Consider the following 19773-nt stretch of genomic DNA (forward strand, 5'->3'; position numbering starts at 1 on the left):
CTGTTGACAGTAGCATCATATCTGTACCACCATCATATCACCTGTACCAGTGCTAACGAGAGGGAAACACAGGAGACATCGTCAAATCAACAGTATAAAACTCCAAGGTATAGGACGGTTATCCCTCAGTGCCAGTCGTGGGAAAGAAGTGAATAGGTAAATAGTCAAGGTTAATATTTTAGCAGCTGACCTATATTCAGCTGACCAGTGTACAGTGAGAGAATCATAGCAGAAAAAGCCAAATATATCTATAAACTCAAGGAAAGTCAGGTGGTGTTACTCCCCTCAGTGTTTTAAAAATGGCTGAGTCAGCAAAACAGGTCAGGAGACAACAACACGACACAACCCCCGATAAATGGAATTGAGGGGGATTTGGAAGGATAAAACCACTGATTAAACCTTTCTGGTCTACCAGAATGGAAAGGAGTTAGAAGTTAATTGGTGAAGCCAGACTGTGAAGTGAGGTGGGTAGGGGAGGGTGAATAAGGGGTTAAATGTAAGGGTGTTGTGAAGTTAAGGGAAAAGTGAGCAGTGAAGAGGGTTTTGAAGAGGAAATTTTACTAGTAATTCAGTGTAATTAAAGCAGATACTAAGTGTACTAGGGACTGGAAAAGAGAAATAAATATTATTGTATATGAGTAAAAGAGCGAAGAGTGAAAATGGCAGGCATTAGAGGGGTACAGGCTGCCATAATTATATTTATATTTCTTCTTCAATTCCATGAAGAAAGAAATCAGTCATGGGGGTTGGAAAAGGTGAATGGAGTAACAGCGCCCAGGACAGTAAAAGCCCAACAGTTGCCATCCTACCAGAAAAGTAAACCTCACTATCGCCGCAAGGTATGGCAACACCGCATACCCAAACAAAAACAATGGCACACAGCTCTTATTGTAGCGCTCTTAAGTGGTGATATCCAAATTAATCCAGGACCTCAAACTATTGTGCAGAGGCAAAACAGACAGATAAATGACGGCAATAATGACGGTCTAGTAGCTAGGGATGATAACCTTAACTCCATATGTAATGCATACATAGGTCAATGTGAGACAATACAGCCATTATTATCTCAAACACTACCAAACAGATGCATACACTGTACTAAAGTACGCATGAAAAACAGAAAAGGCACCTTATGTAAAATGTGTAAGGGGTGGGTGCATGATGGATGTATGTACAATTATAGCAACGGTGCCAGAATTCATTTTGTGTGTAACAAATGCACTTTGGCACAGTTACCCTTTAGCAGTGATGACATTGATTTACCTAATTTTAATACAAATGACCCATTGCCATATATTGATGATTATGATTGTTTTATGAAAACAGGATTTCACTTTATTCATGTCAATGCAAGATCACTTCTTCCTAAATTGGCAGAGATTAGGATTCTAGCTAACAAAATTAGGGCGGCAGTTATAACCATCTCTGAATCTTGGTTGGATGATACGGTGACTGACGACGAGGTCAAAATAGAAGGTTACAATATAAAACGCTTAGATAGGAACAGAAAGGGCGGTGGAGTATGTGCCTACATTACCTGGAGTTTACCTGGAGAGAGTTCCGGGGGTCAACGCCCCCGCGGCCCGGTCTGAGACCAGGCCTCCTGGTGGATCAGAGCCTGATCAACCAGGCTGTTGCTGCTGGCTGCACGCAAACCAACATATGAGCCACAGCCCGGCTGATCAGGAACTGACTTTAGGTGCTTGTCCAGTGCCAGCTTGAAGACTGCCAGGGGTCTGTTGGTAATCCCCCTTATGTGTGCTGGGAGGCAGTTGAACAGTCTCGGGCCCCTGACACTTATTGTATGGTCTCTTAACGTGCTAGTGACACCCCTGCTTTTCATTGGGGGGATGGTGCATCGTCTGCCAAGTCTTTTGCTTTCGTAGTGGGTGATTTTCGTGTGCAAGTTCGGTACTAGTCCCTCTAGGATTTTCCAGGTGTATATAATCATGTATCTCTCCCTCCTGCGTTCCAGGGAATACAGGTTTAGGAACCTCAAGCGCTCCCAATAATTGAGGTGTTTTATCTCTGTTATGTGTGCCGTGAAAGTTCTCTGTACATTTTCTAGGTCGGCAATTTCACCTGCCTTGAAAGGTGCTGTTAGTGTGCAGCAATATTCCAGCCTAGATAGAACAAGTGACCTGAAGAGTGTCATCATGGGCTTGGCCTCCCTAGTTTTGAAGGTTCTCATTATCCATCCTGTCATTTTTCTAGCAGATGCGATTGATACAATGTTATGGTCCTTGAAGGTGAGATCCTCCGACATGATCACTCCCAGGTCTTTGACGTTGGTGTTTCGCTCTATTTTGTGGCCAGAATTTGTTTTGTACTCTGATGAAGATTTAATTTCCTCATGTTTACCATATATGAGTAATTGAAATTTCTCATCGTTGAACTTCATATTGTTTTCTGCAGCCCACTGAAAGATTTGGTTGATGTCTGCCTGGAGCTTTGCAGTGTCTGCAATGGAAGACACTGTCATGCAGATTCGGGTGTCATCTGCAAAGGAAGACACGGTGCTGTGGCTGACATCCTTGTCTATGTCGGATATAAGGATGAGGAACAAGATGGGAGCGAGTACTGTGCCTTGTTCGGAACAGAGCTTTTCACCGTAGCTGCCTCGGACTTTACTCTGTTGACGACTACTCTCTGTGTTCTGTTAGTGAGGAAATTATAGATCCATCGACCGACTTTTCCTGTTATTCCTTTAGCACGCATTTTGTGCGCTATTACGCCATGGTCACACTTGTCGAAGGCTTTTGCAAAGTCTGTATATATTACATCTGCATTCTTTTTGTCTTCTAGTGCATTTAGGACCTTGTCGTAGTGGTCCAATAGTTGAGACAGACAGGAGCGACCTGTTCTAAACCCATGTTGCCCTGGGTTGTGTAACTGATGGGTTTCTAGATGCGTGGTGATCTTGCTTCTTAGGACCCTTTCAAAGATTTTTATGATATGGGATGTTAGTGCTATTGGTCTGTAGTTCTTTGCTGTTGCTTTACTGCCCCCTTTGTGGAGTGGGGCTATGTCTGTTGTTTTTAGTAACTGTGGGACGACCCCCGTGTCCATGCTCCCTCTCCATAGGATGGAAAAGGCTCGTGATAGGGGCTTCTTGCAGTTCTTGATGAACACAGAGTTCCATGAGTCTGGCCCTGGGGCAGAGTGCATGGGCATGTCATTTATCGCCTGTTCGAAGTCATTTGGCGTCAGGATAACATCGGATAGGCTTGTGTTAATCAAATTTTGTGGCTCTCTCATAAAAAATTCATTTTGATCTTCGACAATTAGAAATGACTTAGCTTACAACCCAAGACCTGATTTAAATAACAATAAACTGGAGATTCTATGGTTTGAAGTGCTGCTTCCCAAGACCAAACCCATCTTAGTAGGAACTAGTTACCGCCCTCCCACCCAGGACCAGTTCTTAGAAGACTTTTCCAGAGTCTTGTCCGGAGTTGAAAGCAATTGCGAAACAATAATACTGGGCGACTTCAATATCTGTTTTCAGCAACAGAATAACGGGCTATGCAAAAGGTATAAGCAAATTCTAGGATTAAATAGCTACACCCAACTAATTAATAAACCAACCCGGATCACACAGTTCTCAGCCACCCTAATTGACCACATACTTTGCAACCGCGCTGAGAACATTAGTCAGTCAGGCGTCATTACCACAGGTCTTAGTGATCATTTCATCATTTACTGCACTAGGAAAATCACTAGGGATAGGATAGGCCTACACAGGACAATAAAAATGAGGTCAACTAGAAACTACAGTAAAGAAACACTGGTAAATAGGCTACACAATTGTGACTGGACAGAGATAACAAGTTGCACGGACGTAAACGATGCCTGGGAAAAATTCAAAACAATGTTCACTACCATTCTTAATATTGCACCAGTTAAAGAGGTTAGGATTAAACGAAGAACTGAACCCTGGATGACTACTGAGATATTAGATAATATGAAATTCAGAGACCAGCTGCTAAAAAGATTTAAAGCAAACAGACAGGATATTGCAGCACTAAATGAATTCCAAAGGGTGAGGAACAGAGTACAGAGGCTTATAAAAGGAGCAAAGGCAAAGCACTATTGCTCAAAAATTGAAGAATATAAGCATAACCCCAGAAAGCTCTGGCAACAACTAAAACAGTTGGGATATAGCCATAAGCCAGTAGATAGGTCTAACATAGTACTCACTATCGATAATGAGGTATGCCACGAAACATCTAAGGTGGCAAATTGCTTTAATTCCTACTACACATCTGTTGCATCAACACTAGTAAGTAAACTACCAGCTGCATCAAATGCCTTTAACACAGACTCTGATAAGTTTCAAACATACTATACCAATAAAGGGGTAACCCCAAACAGTTGTCAACTAGTAAGTGTATCTCATGACTTCATTCAAAAAGAACTAAGCAGGTTAAACCCAACTAAGAGCACAGGCCCTGATAACATCCCATCTAAGTTCCTAAAAGATGGTGCTTTTGAACTGTCAATCCCTATTGCTCACATAATAAATCTATCAATCACCACTAATACCGTACCGGAGGGGTTCAAGGAGGCCAGAGTTACTCCTATCTTCAAGAAAAATAATAGGTCTGATGTAAGCAACTATAGACCTGTTAGTATACTCAGTATAATATCTAAAATTCTGGAGAGGGCGGTGTATTCTCAAGTAGTTAAGTACCTTAATGACAACAGCATTCTCCATAGCTATCAATCGGGCTTTAGAAGATCCTACTCAACCGATACCTCCCTTATTAATCTGATGGATTACCTGAGAACTGAAATGTCAAAAGGGAACCTCATAGGTATGGTAACCTTAGACCTGCAAAAGGCCTTCGATACTGTCAACCACAATATATTATGTAATAAACTTCAATCTATCGGTATAGGTTCTGTAGACTGGTTTAAGTCCTACCTTAGCAACAGGAGACAAATAGTCAAAATCAACAAAACGGAATCAGAACCCCTGCCGATAACATGTGGAGTTCCCCAAGGTAGTATTCTGGGTCCCTTACTATTCTTATGTTATGTCAATGATATGCCTATCAGTGTCAAGTGCAAACTCCTACTGTATGCAGATGACAGTGCTCTGTTAGTGACAGGTAAAGACCCAAAAGATATTGCTAATGTTTTAACACTGGAACTGGAGTCCTGCAGCAAATGGTTAGTAGACAACAAACTATCATTACACCTAGGGAAAACTGAAGCCATTCTCTTTGGAACGAAACATAAACTGAGAAGGGTAAATAATTTTAATGTTCAGTGTAATGGGGAGTCCATCACTTTGGTTTCATCAGTTAAATATCTGGGAATCCCCTTTGACCCATGCATGTCAGGAGAATTGATAGGGAACAGTGTAGTAAAGAAAGCGAATGCCAGGCTGAAGTTCTTGTATAGACAAGCACAGTGTCTACCAGGCTCGCAGGACCCTATGTCTAGCCCTTATACAATGCCATATGGATTACGCTTGCTCTTCTTGGTACTCTGCCTTGACAAAAAAACTGAAAGATAGACTGCAAATCACCCAGAACAAAATCGTAAGATTCATCCTGGGGCTGGGACCAAGAGAACATGTAGGCCAGGATGAATTACAGCAGTTGGATATGCTGAATGTTGAAGACAGAGTAAAACAACTGAAGCTAAATCATGTTTATAAAATTGCTCACGAACAGTGTCCAGAATATCTTGCTGTCAATTTTGTCAAGGTTGGGAACCAAAGCAAACATAGTACTAGGGGGAGAGAGCACAACTTTGTAGTACCCACAGTCAGTGGCCAGGCTTCAAACACCTTTTATTGTACAGCAATAAAGGAATGGAACAGACTACCCACAAATGTCAAGGCCAGTCATAGCTTGAACCAGTTCAAGAAGACTGCCAAAAAGTGTCTGATGAATGAAGCAACAGAAAGGGAGGGGAATGATTTTCTATTTTTTAGCTAAAATACGTGTAAATTTTACCTTATCCCTAGTAATGACCCTCGTATTGTAGATAGTCGTAATGACCCTCGGGTAGTAGATAGTCTTAATGACCCTCGTATTGTAGATAGTCTTAATGACCCTCGTATTGTAGATAGTCTTAATGACCCTCGTGTAGTAGATAGTCTTTTTAGTATGATAATAAGATGTTATCTTCATTATAGAATAATAAGAAAATATTATAACCTTTATATTATAATAATAAGGTAAAAGGACCCCAATGGAAATAAGTCACTCTGTCTGACTTTTTTGGGTTATCCTAGGTTCTCTACACATATGCTGCTATGTATGATAATTCTATGTAACTGTATTGTGTATACCTGAATAAATTTACTTACTTACAAATTCACCATCTGAGATCATGCCAGAGTGGGCGGAGCTAATATGATCAAGTAACCAGTCAGGTACCCTGGGTATAGTACCCAAAATGGCCAACACCTCCAGCCAACAAAATATTCCATAAATATTCCATACCCACGCTAATATCAATTATAAGGCTTATTTATCTATCACAATTGATCTATTATGACATAATGCAATATAATAATAGCATATAAACATAAAAAGTACACCTTAAAAAAATATATATAGCATAATATGACGCCCCAGGGAAAAAATTTCTATCGATATTTCCCCTGAAGGTGAAGAGAGGGTCCGCCCTCTCTCATCAGTGATGAGAGAAAACGGATTTACAATGGTTAACTGTAATAAACACTCGTAGGTCGCGGAAAAAGTGTAAAATAAGGCGAATTTTTCGGGGAAAAAAATTATTTCCCGGGCAGCGGGGGTGCCGCGCGCTTCGGCCTATATCTCGAAAGTAACTTATTTACCTATTTAGGGGGACTGCATCCTTATTTATGAATGAATTGACTTGATTTTCACAACAAACATAGGAGAATGATTGATTTACACGAAAATACGTACCTTTCTGAACTATCCGAAATATTTTTAGATTTATGTGGGAAACAAGACCGACATCTTCCAATATGACAAAAAAGTTATGAAACTTATTTTTTTTTTAGCATGAAGATAAGGTTTATTTTAGAAAAGGTACGTAGTTCATGATGGAATTAGAGGTGTTCTATCAGCAGCAAGTGTCAAAACCACTTTTCCAAGTACCACTGAGAAGGACTCCCCTGCCAAATGCAATTTTTCGTAAATTTTGCATATTTCATTTACTTTTTGGCCGATATGATTGAAACTTCAGCACAGGATGTTTTATATAAGCTTCTAATAGTACACCAAAAATGAACGTAATCGGTTGAAAAATAAAGAAGTCGATATGTTACACCTGACTGCTCCCGTAAAGCTACTCTGAGTAGTGAACCTGCTCTGAGCAAGAGCTGAGAACCTACTCTGAGCAGGTGCTGTGAACCTAATGGCGGTACCACTGAGTGGTAAGCCGACGTCAGGTTGGTCACGTGACTGAGGGAGACCTCAGTACCTGAACTGCTAACGGCACTTAAACCTAGTGGTTTCCCACTACATGGAAATAATATTAAAGCGTAACGAAACATAATATAATACAATATTAGCATTAATATTAGCCTTAACATGTATATTATAAAATAAAGGGGCATATCCAATTATAAAATAAAACTGGTATGGCCATACTCGTAACACTCATGCACTGTAGTGCTAGCCAGTTTCCTCTGAATCACCTGGCTAAGGACGCATTCTGAATCATCCTCATCATGCAAATCTCTGAAACTGTTTGTCAAGCTCATAATTTCAATACGGAACTTCTCTAGGCTTTGACGGTCATGTCGGCAAGCCTCTAGATCCAACAACCGATAAAGTATGGCCACTTTTATCTCCTCAGTGTTGCCAAACATGTCTTCTAATTGGTCTTTGGCATGTTGGTAATTAGTGTCAGTAATCTGGTAGTGCCGATCCAGGTCTAAGGCTTTACCCTTGAGCTGCGACCGCAAATACTGCAATTTGACGGCATCTGACAAATCGTTCCTGTCATCTATCTGGGCTTTAAACTGATCCCAGAAAGCAATGTACTCAGTTAGGGTTCCGTCAAATATCGGTAAATTCAACTGGGACAACCTGGGCAACATATTGACAGGTGTGTGGCTGTTTGGGGTACCTGCGGTGTTCGACACCACCCTTGGAATACTAGCCTTTAATGTACTTAACTTATCTTTGTACGTATTCATCTCCTGATGACAATCTACATCATCCTTAGTGAATTCGTCCAGAGCCTGCTGAAGACTACCCTGGGATTCATTATCCTCAATAGCATGTAGCTCATATGCTGAGAATGCTTGTTCATAGGCTTCCCATTTTTCCCCCAAACTCTTCAAGCAAGCTTGCAAATCATCGCAGTCTTCGTTACTGCATTGGCAAGTAGCCTTGCACCTGTTCCGCGTTCTGTTCAGATGCCCTTTGTATGCCGCCACTGATCATTTTAATTTTGTTAACACTGAACCAGATTCTCCTGAACTCCCATCTGCCATTGTCGAAGTTTAAAGAGGAGTGTGACACTAATTGTACTTTACCCAGTCCACTCCACAGCACGTCACGGTGTTAGGTGAGAATGAACGAGTCTCAAGGCTTCTCAACAAGCTTGACAATTCCCTTTGTTATATTGACTCTACTCTGACTTAAAATGTACACTGTTAGCTCTCAAATCCCAATCAAAATGTGTATCGATGTGAAAGCTTAACCTAGCACTTTCCTGTACAATGTCAGCAAATAATTACAGGACTTAACCTAGTGTCAAGTACAATTCACAAATCCCACATTAACATGAATCAAAGACAATGAAAATCACACAATAAAAAGTGCAGTATAAAAATTAAAAAATCACTTAATTTGCACAAGTAAATTCAACAATTCAACTTGTGAAACAGTAAATGAATAATGTATGTAAATAGCTTGGCCTAGCTTACTCAGTCTAGTGTGGATGGTTGGATAAGGTAAATCCTAACCTAGCTAGTGTGCTATAGCTTAAACCTGGCTTTATAACTCCATGTAAATAATAACTAGGTTAAATATGTCCTAGCTACTATAACTGATGTAAATATTGCACAAGCCTAGCCTAACTGTGGCTCCCTTGCAAATCCACTAAGTAATTAACACACAAGTCTCCTACTCTGGATTACTTGTAATCACTGTAAATAATTAAATTCACAAGCTTCTCTAGCCTACCTGGCCTGCCTGTAAATTACTGCAAATAACTTCTTTGTATAGTCAGCTTGGCCTAGCCTCTGTGTAACTCTGGGCCTAGGTGTGCTAACTTAACCTAACTCTGTTAAACCGGTTCCTAACTGTGGCCTAGCTATGATAGCTAAACCTAGCTATTCCACATCACGGTTTCGAAGGACCACTTTTGTGAAAATTTGTGTGGACTGCCTCCAAGTGAGTCGCCTACCCTGGCAAACTCTGTTGACACCGAGCTCTGAGGTGGGTACCTCAGCCTCACAAGTGGCTTATAGGACAGATTTTCACAAATGATTGATGTTGCAAGAAACTCGCCTGCATGCACGTATAAAGGTACTAACTTACTTGGTGTTGCAGCATATATCCTGATCTTCAACTTCCCTAAGCTTAGCCTTAGCCCCTCTGGACTTCCCCTCAGAAACCACGTGCAACCGGGAGCCTTAATTCCTGCAATATTCAGGAATATTGCCTGCACCTCAGAAATTCCTATATCCAAGAGGGTGTGTATCCCCTAGTATAACTATGCAGACACGGACACTAGCTTCCAGACTGACAAGAGACGCTGGTACTTACTGGGCATGCACTGCCTGCTGCGCAAAGGGCCTACAGATCAACTCACAATTCTCCCCAGACACTGGCCAGAAATCTACGAGATAAAGTGGAGGTCTTGTCTTACTGTATGGGCCTGACGGAGGTCATCTATGGTACATCGAGGTGCCTCTACCAGATTTCCCCAGGTCTCAAATGTGAAGACACATGGGGGGCGCCGTCTGCTGCTCACGGCACGTCTTGTCCAGTTGGTGTCTGTCTTAAGAAGAACAAGCTGGTCTCTCTTCCAGACCCTCGTCTCTTCGTTCAAACTAGGGCTGCCAGTTCTCCCTAGCTAACTTATCCTAGTGTTTGCCTACATTATCGGCCTATTACTACCCATGTTAAGGTCTTAGGTCTACATTATTATTATCTACAGTTGCCTCAATGATCCTAATATTAGTGTACTACCAGTAAAACTGCCTACTCCTTCCCTGAATGGTAAATCTATAAATTAAATAAGCTTACCAACCACGCCAACTCAGGGAGAACGCTTTTTGTTTGGGTGGGTTTAAGGGCCACCCAGCTCAGCCGTTCCATTACGGACTTGCTGAGATCCCTTGGTTCGCCGTGTCTGTCCTGTGGAACTTTAGGGACCAAATAAATTTCCATATCTATGGTTCAATCCCCAGCAAGTGTAAAAGGAAGCATTGGGCGTGTTTCCTTAAACCTGCTGTCCTGTTCACCTAGCAAACAAATACCTGGGTGTTAGTTCACTGATGTAGGTCGCATCTTGGGAGACAAGATTGAGGATCCCAATGGAAATAAGACAGTCCCTTGATGACGCACTGCCTTTTTTGGGGCTATCCTTGGTGGGCAACCCTCCGGGGGTTAAAAATACAAAAAATCTTATCTTCACCGGTATCAAGACACCTTCATTAACGAGTCAGCAGAGCAAAAAGAGAGGATGTACGACGCCTTGATACATTGTCAGTTATTCGGTTAGTTGTTAGTTGTGCCGCCTGAGTGGTTAGTCTCCCCGTGCTCATCCTGTGAGCGGTAGGTGCCTTGACACCAGTGAAGGACTCTTATTTAAAGAATTAAAAGTTGCCCTCTCCTTCCTTCGATCGAATCTGAACCAAGGCACTGTAAAAACCCGTACTAGCTTAGAATTCCTCATGAATATATTAATAGCAAATCGATCTACGGGTTTCTACGGCCACTGGGGAAAGCTGGTTAATGTTACTTCCTCAGGCGGAGTGTAGGCGCCTGGCTCTTCCGACGTTGAGCCTTCAGACAGCGGGTGTCTGGAGCTGTGTCTGGCATCTTGCATGTTGTGTTGTTCCTGATTTGAGAAATTACATGCACAAGCTTCACTATTAATTTTATATATGTAATTTGGGTAAGATGCAATTAAGACATTTATTACTCACCAGTTTTTTGTTACACCTCTGAGGCAAGTGGGACTTAGGTAACAATAGGTCGCAGGACAGTGGCTCCTCCGATGCCCACCTTCCCAACAACACTCACACTAAGCGGGAACTAAAATTATATATTAATATTTAAGAAAACTAGTAACTCTGGTAAGATTGTATTGGTGGACTGAATGAATTGGTTTTGATTTGACTGAATACGTATTAGGGTCTATTACACTTGATATCGACACTATAACAGCATATGGTGAACACATTAACTAAATTATTAATATAAACACACACCATTTGGATCACAGGTGGAACACATCTTAACCCTACCTAGACTGGTAGAAATACGAAGGGCAACGTTAAACTCCTGCACAAAATAGGTTAGTATTACTTATCCAAGGCGTGTTGTAAGGAAGTCACCAGTGTCCTTCAATATTTTCCAGTCTTGCCACTCTGTTATAGTGGTTTTACACAAATTGGCTTCCCATTCGGCAGTAGCGGGCATTACTCCATTATTTGATTGTCGTCTGAGACCGCTCCACTCAAATTTTGCCCTGATGACGTCCGATTCAATTCGACTGTTATTTGACCAGTATTCCCCTCTCCTCTCTCTGCGACTGCTGATTCTTTTTTCGCTCGAAAAATTAAATTTAGATCAGCAGCAACACATTTTACACATTTACATTATTGAAATTTATACATTATAAATTTACGAAAATTATACCAAATTTTCCAGTTAAAACAAATTATTACTCTAATGATGTAAATTTAATATATAAAAGGGCGACTGTTCAAGATCAACTCTCTAATCAAAGGTGAGGGGCTCTTGATCCAGGGAACTGGACCAGATCTCCCCTTCCTTGGACTGAATATGATTCTCGCATTTCTCATGTGCTGTATGAACTCTACGGGTTTAGCGCTTCCCAATGAATGCAATAATGATCAAAATCAGCCCTTAAAAATTAATAAGGTAAACAATGCCATATAGTCTTCAGTGTGACGGTATTGTTGCATCACGCCAGCGAAGATCATTTATCATTGTGGTCAAATTATAAATTGAATTATCACGAGATCTGTACTTCTGTTGTGCCAAGGTAAGGCATAAACAAATATAATTACCTCCTAATCACTAATAAGCATATTTTTTTGTGTTTTGTCCCGTTGAAGGAGAATATATTGACATCTCTCAACATGTGCGGGAAGACAGCCAAGGCAACGTTATGACGTTGTTTTACAGAGACTCTTGAGAAGATTTGTCGAGTTATTACCCTATTACCTGAAGTTTACCTGGAGAGAGTTCCGGGGGTCAACGCCCCCGCGGCCCGGTCTGTGACCAGGCCTCCTGGTGGATCAGAGCCTGATCAACCAGGCTGTTGCTGCTGGCTGCACGCAAACCAACGTACGAGCCACAGCCCGGCTGGTCAGGAACCGACTTCAGGTGCTTGTCCAGTGCCAGCTTGAAGACTGCCAGGGGTCTGTTGGTAATCCCCCTTATGTATGCCAGGAGGCAGTTGAACAGTCTCGGGCCCCTGACACTTATTGTATGGTCTCTTAACGTGCTAGTGACACCCCTGTTTTTCATTGGGGGGATGGTGCATCGTCTGCCAAGTCTTTTGCTTTCGTAGTGAGTGATTTTCGTGTGCAAGTTCGGTACTAGTCCCTCTAGGATTTTCCAGGTGTATATAATCATGTATCTCTCCCTCCTGCGTTCCAGGGAATACAGGTTTAGGAACCTCAAGCACTCCCAGTAATTGAGGTGTTTTATCTCCGTTATGCGCGCCGTGAAGGTTCTCTGTACATTTTTCTAGGTCACCAATTTCACCTGCCTTGAAAGGTGCTGTTAGTGTGCAGCAATATTCCAGCCTAGATAGAACAAGTGACCTGAACAGTGTCATCATGGGCTTGGCCTCCCTAGTTTTGAAGGTTCTCATTATCCATCCTGTCATTTTTCTAGCAGATGCGATTGATACAATGTTATGGTCCTTGAAGGTGAGATCCTCCGACATGATCACTCCCAGGTCTTTGACGTTGGTGTTTCGCTCTATTTTGTGGCCAGAATTTGTTTTGTACTCTGATGAAGATTTAATTTCCTCATGTTTACCATATCTGAGTAATTGAAATTTCTCATCGTTGAACTTCATATTGTTTTCTGCAGCCCACTGAAAGATTTGGTTGATGTCCGCCTGGAGCTTTGCAGTGTCTGCAATGGAAGACACTGTCATGCAGATTCGGGTGTCATCTGCAAAGGAAGACACGGTGCTGTGGCTGACATCCTTGTCTATGTCGGATATGAGGATGAGGAACAAGATGGGAGCGAGTACTGTGCCTTGTGGAACAGAGCTTTTCACCGTAGCTGCCTCGGACTTTACTCTGTTGACGACTACTCTCTGTGTTCTGTTAGTGAGGAAATTATAGATCCATCGACCGACTTTTCCTGTTATTCCTTTAGCACGCATTTTGTGCGCTATTACGCCATGGTCACACTTGTCGAAGGCTTTTGCAAAGTCTGTATATATTACATCTGCATTCTTTTTGTCTTCTAGTGCATTTAGGACCTTGTCGTAGTGATCCAATAGTTGAGACAGACAGGAGCGACCTGTTCTAAACCCATGTTGCCCTGGGTTGTGTAACTGATGGGTTTCTAGATGGGTGGTGATCTTGCTTCTTAGGACCCTTTCAAAGATTTTTATGATATGGGATGTTAGTGCTATTGGTCTGTAGTTCTTTGCTGTTGCTTTACTGCCCCCTTTGTGGAGTGGGGCTATGTCTGTTGTTTTTAGTAACTGTGGGACGACCCCAGTGTCCATGCTCCCTCTCCATTGTGATGAATGGTTTGAAAAGTAAGTAAGTAAGTAAGTAAGTAAGTTTATTCAGGTATACACAAATACAGTTACATAGAATTATCATACATAGCAGCATATGTGTAGAGAACCTAGGATAACCCAAAAAAGTCAGACAGAGTGACTTATTTCCATTGGGGTCCTTTTACCTTATTATTATAGTATAAAGGTTATAATATTTTCTTATTATTCTACAATGAAGATAACATCTTATTATCATACTAAAAAGACTATCTGCTACATCAAGGTCATTAAGACTATCTACAATACGAGGGTCATTACAAGGAATAAGGTAAAATTTACACGTATGTTAGCTAAAAAATAGAAAATCATTCCCCTCCCTTTCTGTAGCTACATTCATCAGACACCTTTTGGCACTCTTCTTGAACTGGTTCACGCTATGACTGGCTTTGACATGTGCGGGTAGTCTGTTCCATTCCTTTATTGCTGTACAATAAAAGGTGTTTGAAGCCTGGCCACTGACTGTGGGTACTACAAAGTTGTGCTCTCTCCCCCTAGTACTATGATTGCTTTGGTTCCCAACCTTGACAAAATTGACAGCAAGATATTCTGGACATTGTTTGTGAGCAATTTTATAAACATGATTTAGCTTCAGTTGTTTTACTCTGTCTTCAACATTCAGCATATCCAACTGCTGTAATTCATCCTGGCCTACATGTTCTCTTGGTCCCAGCCCCAGGATGAATCTTACGATTTTGTTCTGGGTGATTTGCAGTCTATCTTTCAGTTTTTTTGTCAAGGCAGAGTACCAAGAAGAGCAAGCGTAATCCATATGGCATTGTATAAGGGCTAGACATAGGGTCCTGCGAGCCTCAGTAGGTAGACACTGTGCTTGTCTATACAGGAACTTCAGTTTGGCATTCGCTTTCTTTACTACACTGTTCCCTATCAATTCTCCTGACATGCATGGGTCAAAGGGGATTCCCAAATATTTTACTGATGAAACCAAAGTGATGGGCTCCCCATTACATTGAACATTAAAATTATTTACCCTTCTCAGTTTGTTTCGTGCCAAAGAGAATGGCTTCAGTTTTCCCTAGGTGTAATGATAGTTTGTTGTCTACTAACCATTTGCTGCAGGACTCCAGTTCCAGTGTTAAAACATTAGCAATATCTTGCGGGTCTTTACCTGACACTAACAGAGCACTGTCATCTGCATACAGTAGGAGTTTGCACTTGACACTGATAGGCATATCATTGACATAACATAAGAATAATAAGGGACCCAGAATACTACCTTGGGGAACTCCACATGTTATCGGCAGGGGTTCTGATTCTGTTTTGTTGATTTTGACTATTTGTCTCCTGTTGCTAAGGTAGGACTTAAACCAGTCTACAGAACCTATACCAATAGCTTGAAGTTTATTACATAATATATTGTGGTTGACAGTATCGAAGGCCTTTTGCAGGTCTAAGGTTACCATGCCTATGAGGTTCCCCTTTGACATTTCAGTTCTCAGGTAATCCATCAGATTAATAAGGGAGGTGTCGGTTGAGTAGGATCTTCTAAAGCCCGATTGATAGCTATGGAGAATGTTGTTGTCATTAAGGTACTTAACTACTTGAGAATACACCGCCCTCTCTAGAATTTTAGATATTATACTGAGTATACTAACAGGCCTATAGTTGCTTACATCAGACCTACTATTTTTCTTGAAGATAGGAGTGACTCTGGCCTCCTTGAACCCCTCCGGTACTGTATTAGTGGTGATTGATAGATTTATTATGTGAGCAATAGGGATTGACAGTTCAGAAGCACCATCTTTTAGGAACTTAGACGGGATGTTATCAGGGCCTGTGCTCTTAGTTGGGTTTAACCTGCTTAGTTCTTTTTGAATAAAGTCATGAGATACACTTACTAGTTGACAACTGTTTGGGGTTACCCCTTTATTGGTATAGTATGTTTGAAACTTATCAGAGTCTGTGTTAAAGGTATTTGATGCAGCTGGTAGTTTACTTACTAGTGTTGATGCAACAGATGTGTAGTAGGAATTAAAGCTATTTGCCACCTAAGATGTTTCGTGGCATACCTCATTATCGATAGTGAGTACTATGTTAGACCTATCTACTGGCTTATGGCTATACCCCAACTGTTTTAGTTGTTGCCAGAGCTTTCTGGGGTTATGCTTATACTCAATTTTTGAGCAGTAGTGCTTTGCCTTTGCTCCTTTTATAAGTCTCTGTACTCTGTTCCTCACCCTTTGGATTTCATTTAGTGCTGCAATATCCTGTCTGTTTGCTTTAAATCTTTTTAGCAGCTGGTCTCTGAATTTCATATTATCTAATATCTCAGTATTCATCCAGGGCTCAGTTCTTCGTTTAATCCTAACCTCTTTAACTGGTGCAATATTATCAAGGATGGTAGTGAACATTGTTTTGAATTTTTCCCAGGCATCGTTTACGTCCGTGCAACTTGTTATCTCTGTCCAGTCACAATTGTGTAGCCTATTTACCAGTGTTTCTTTACTGTAGTTTCTAGTTGACCTCATTTTTATTGTCCTGTGTAGGCCTATCCTATCCCTAGTTATTTTCCTGGTGCAGTAAATGATGAAATGATCACTAAGACCTGTGGTAATGACGCCTGACTGACTAATGTTCTCAGAGCGGTTACAAAGTATGTGGTCAGTTAGGGTGGCTGAGAACTGTGTGATCCGGGTTGGAGTATTAATTAGTTGAGTGTAACTATTTAATCCTAGAATTTGCTTATACCTTTTGCATAGCCCGTTATTTTGCTGCTGAAAACAGATATTAAAGTCGCCCAGTATTATTGTCTCGCAATTGTTTTCAACTCCGGACAAGACTCTGGAAAAGTCTTCTAAGAACTGGTCCTGGGTAGGAGGGCGGTAACTAGTTCCTACTAAGATGGGTTTGGTCTTAGGAAGCAGCACTTCAAACCATAGAATCTCCAGTTTATTGTTATTTAAATCAGGTCTTGGGTTGTAAGCTAAGTCATTTCTAATGTAGGCACATACTCCACCACCCTTTCTGTTCCTATCTAAGCGTTTTATATTGTAACCATCTATTTTGACCTCGTCGTCAGTCACCGTATCATCCAACCAAGATTCAGAGATGGTTATAACTGCCGCCCTAATTTTGTTAGCTAGAATCCTAATCTCTGCCAATTTAGGAAGAAGTGATCTTGCATTGACATGAATAAAGTGAAGGCCTGTTTTCATAAAACAATCATAATCATCAATATATGGCAATGGGTCATTTGTATTAAAATTAGGTAAATCAATGTCATCACTGCTAAAGGGTAACTGTGCCAAAGTGCATTTGTTACACACAAAATGATTTCTGGCACCGTTGCTATAATTGTACATACATCCATCATGCACCCACCCCTTACACATTTTACATAAGGTGCCTTTTCTGTTTTTCATGCGTACTTTAGTACAGTGTATGCACCTGTTTGGTAGTGTTTGAGATAATAATGGCTGTATTGTCTCACATTGACCTATGTATGCATTACATATGGAGTTAAGGTTATCATTCCTAGCTACTAGACCGTCATTATTGCCGTCATTTATCTGTCTGTTTTGCCTCTGCACAATAGTTTGAGGTCCTGGATTAATTTGGATATCACCACTTAAGAGCGCTACAATAAGAGCTGTGTGCCACTGTTTTTGTTTAGGTATGCGGTGTTGCCATACCTTGCGGCGATAGTGACATTTACTTTTCTGGTAGGATGGCAACTGTTGGGCTTTTACTGTCCAGGGCGCTGTTACTCCATTCATCTTTTCCAGCCCCCATGACTGATTACTTTCTTCATGGAATTGAAGAAGAAATATAAATATAATTATGGCAGCCTGTACCCCCCTAATGCCTGCCATTTTCACTCTTCGCTCTTTTACTCATATACAATATTTATTTCTCTTTTCCTTTCCCTAGTACACTTAGTATCTGCTTTAGCAATCACCACTGAATTACTAGTAAAATTTCCTCTTCAAAACCCTCTTCACTGTTCACTTTTCCCTGGTTTTATCCTTCCAAATCCCCCTCAGTTCCATTTATCGGGGGTTGTGTGGTGTTGTTGTCTCCTGACCTGTTTTGCTGATTCAGCCATTTTTAAAACACTGAGGGGAGTAACGCCACCTACAACCTGACTTTCCTTGAGTTTATAGATATATTTGGCGTTTTCTGCTATGATTCTCTCACTGTACACTGGTCAGCTGAATATAGGTCAGCTACTATAACATTAACCTTGACTGTTTAACTATTCACTTCTTTCTCACGACTGGCACTGAGGGATATCCGACCTATAACCTTGGAGTTTTGTACTGTTGATTTGACGATGTCTCCTGTGTTTCCCTCTCGTTAGCACTGGTACAGGTGATATGATGATGGTACAGATATGATGCTACTGTCAACAGATGAACGTCAGTAAAGATGATAATTTCACTTCGCTAGTTGTACGTCTGGCAGTAGCGGCTGTTTGGATGCCGGTCAGCCATGTTTAAATGCTCAATTCTTTCCCTCGTTTGGCACTGAAGAAAAAAGTCCTACAGACCTGTCATTTCCTTGGAGATTTAGTTGATCAGGTTTTCTGCCATGTTGTCTTCCCGTTAAACACTGGTGCAGTTGATATGGAGGTCAGTTATTTCATTGTAGTGGAAAACGTCTCATGTCTGGTTCACGTCTGGCAGCAGGTCTGGTACTTGAATGCCGGTCCCTCTTTTGTCATATTTAGTCCATTTCGTTGTCGTCACCGTCAGTTTTTATGTCACTATAGGTTCCTTGCATGTTGTTGCAGCAGTACTTGCCAACTTGGCCATCACTGGAGTTCGGATAGGCCCAGGGGACGGCAAGATGTAGGAGCAGCCTTGTTGCTGCTTGCTGCGGCTGCGGCCGCTACAACTGGACAAGTTGAAGATTGAGACACTTATGCAACATATGGGAATCTTTATTCAGGAAACGTTTCGCTACACAGTGGCTTTATCAGTCCAATACAAAGCAGGAAGCTATAAGGAGAGGAGTAGTTTGAGGTAATCAGTCCCTCAGCCTGGAGTCGATGTGTTCAGTCCATCAGTCTTGTAGAATGTACAGCATAGGACCGTAGCAGTGTTATATACTGTAGTCAGGTGAGGCGAAGTGTCTCAATCTATTACCCTCTTCTTTATGTGGGAGGAGGGAAAAATGTCTTCATGCAAGTGAAGGGCTTTTGATCCAAGAAACTGAAGCTAGCCTATTCAGAGCAAACTTAATTACGCATCACCTATCCCATTCTCAGGCCTCGTTTAATAATCTTTACGAATTAGCGATTCATAATTAATGTAATATTACTAATAATTCAAAAAAATGCTACAGGTGCCCCCAAACAAAAGGATGTGAGGAAGCATTTCTGAACCTGACTAACTTATTCATTGCTTTTAAAGAAATATTTCAGCATCCTGTGCGTTTTCCTTCAGGGTAGTGATCTGCCCAGAGTCACCCCGAGCAGAGTCTTCATCTTCCATGGGATCCTTCAGTTTTCAGGACCCAATGCCCTACCTGGCGGCGGGGATGAGGGCCGTTGTCCAGGATTGCGTCAGTAAGAGCTTCACACCTGCAGAATTGAGGACTTGGAATATGCTCTCCAGGTGGGTAGAGTTGGATCTTAATTTACATAGTTGAGACTGAAATATGCTCACAAGTTAAGGAAGACATACTTAGGGTTATTAGTCCATGATAGTCTTACAAAGTCCAGTAGTGTGGTGTATTTTACCTGGAGGCTCTTTCCTAGGATGCGACCCACAACAATCGGATAAAATTAGATGTTTCTTTAGATACTATTAGATGACCATATATAGCAAGTGTTATGAG

The 19773-nt window shown here is 41.4% G+C and overlaps 1 protein-coding gene across 5 annotated transcripts in view; it reads left to right on the forward strand.

Annotated features, from left to right (window-relative positions):
* Positions 1 to 19773, forward strand: part of LOC128705108 (glycerol-3-phosphate acyltransferase 3-like) — a 105472-nt gene that overhangs the window by 19182 nt on the left and 66517 nt on the right. For all 5 annotated transcript variants that reach the window (XM_070088787.1, XM_070088790.1, XM_070088788.1 and 2 more), the window contains exon 3: positions 19380 to 19550. In XM_070088787.1, the coding sequence (XP_069944888.1) occupies positions 19380 to 19550 (171 nt within the window). The remainder of the gene's footprint in view (positions 1 to 19379; positions 19551 to 19773) is intronic.

Source organism: Cherax quadricarinatus, chromosome 26 (assembly GCF_038502225.1).
Source record: "Cherax quadricarinatus isolate ZL_2023a chromosome 26, ASM3850222v1, whole genome shotgun sequence".
Classification (NCBI taxonomy): Eukaryota; Metazoa; Arthropoda; class Malacostraca; order Decapoda; family Parastacidae; genus Cherax; species Cherax quadricarinatus.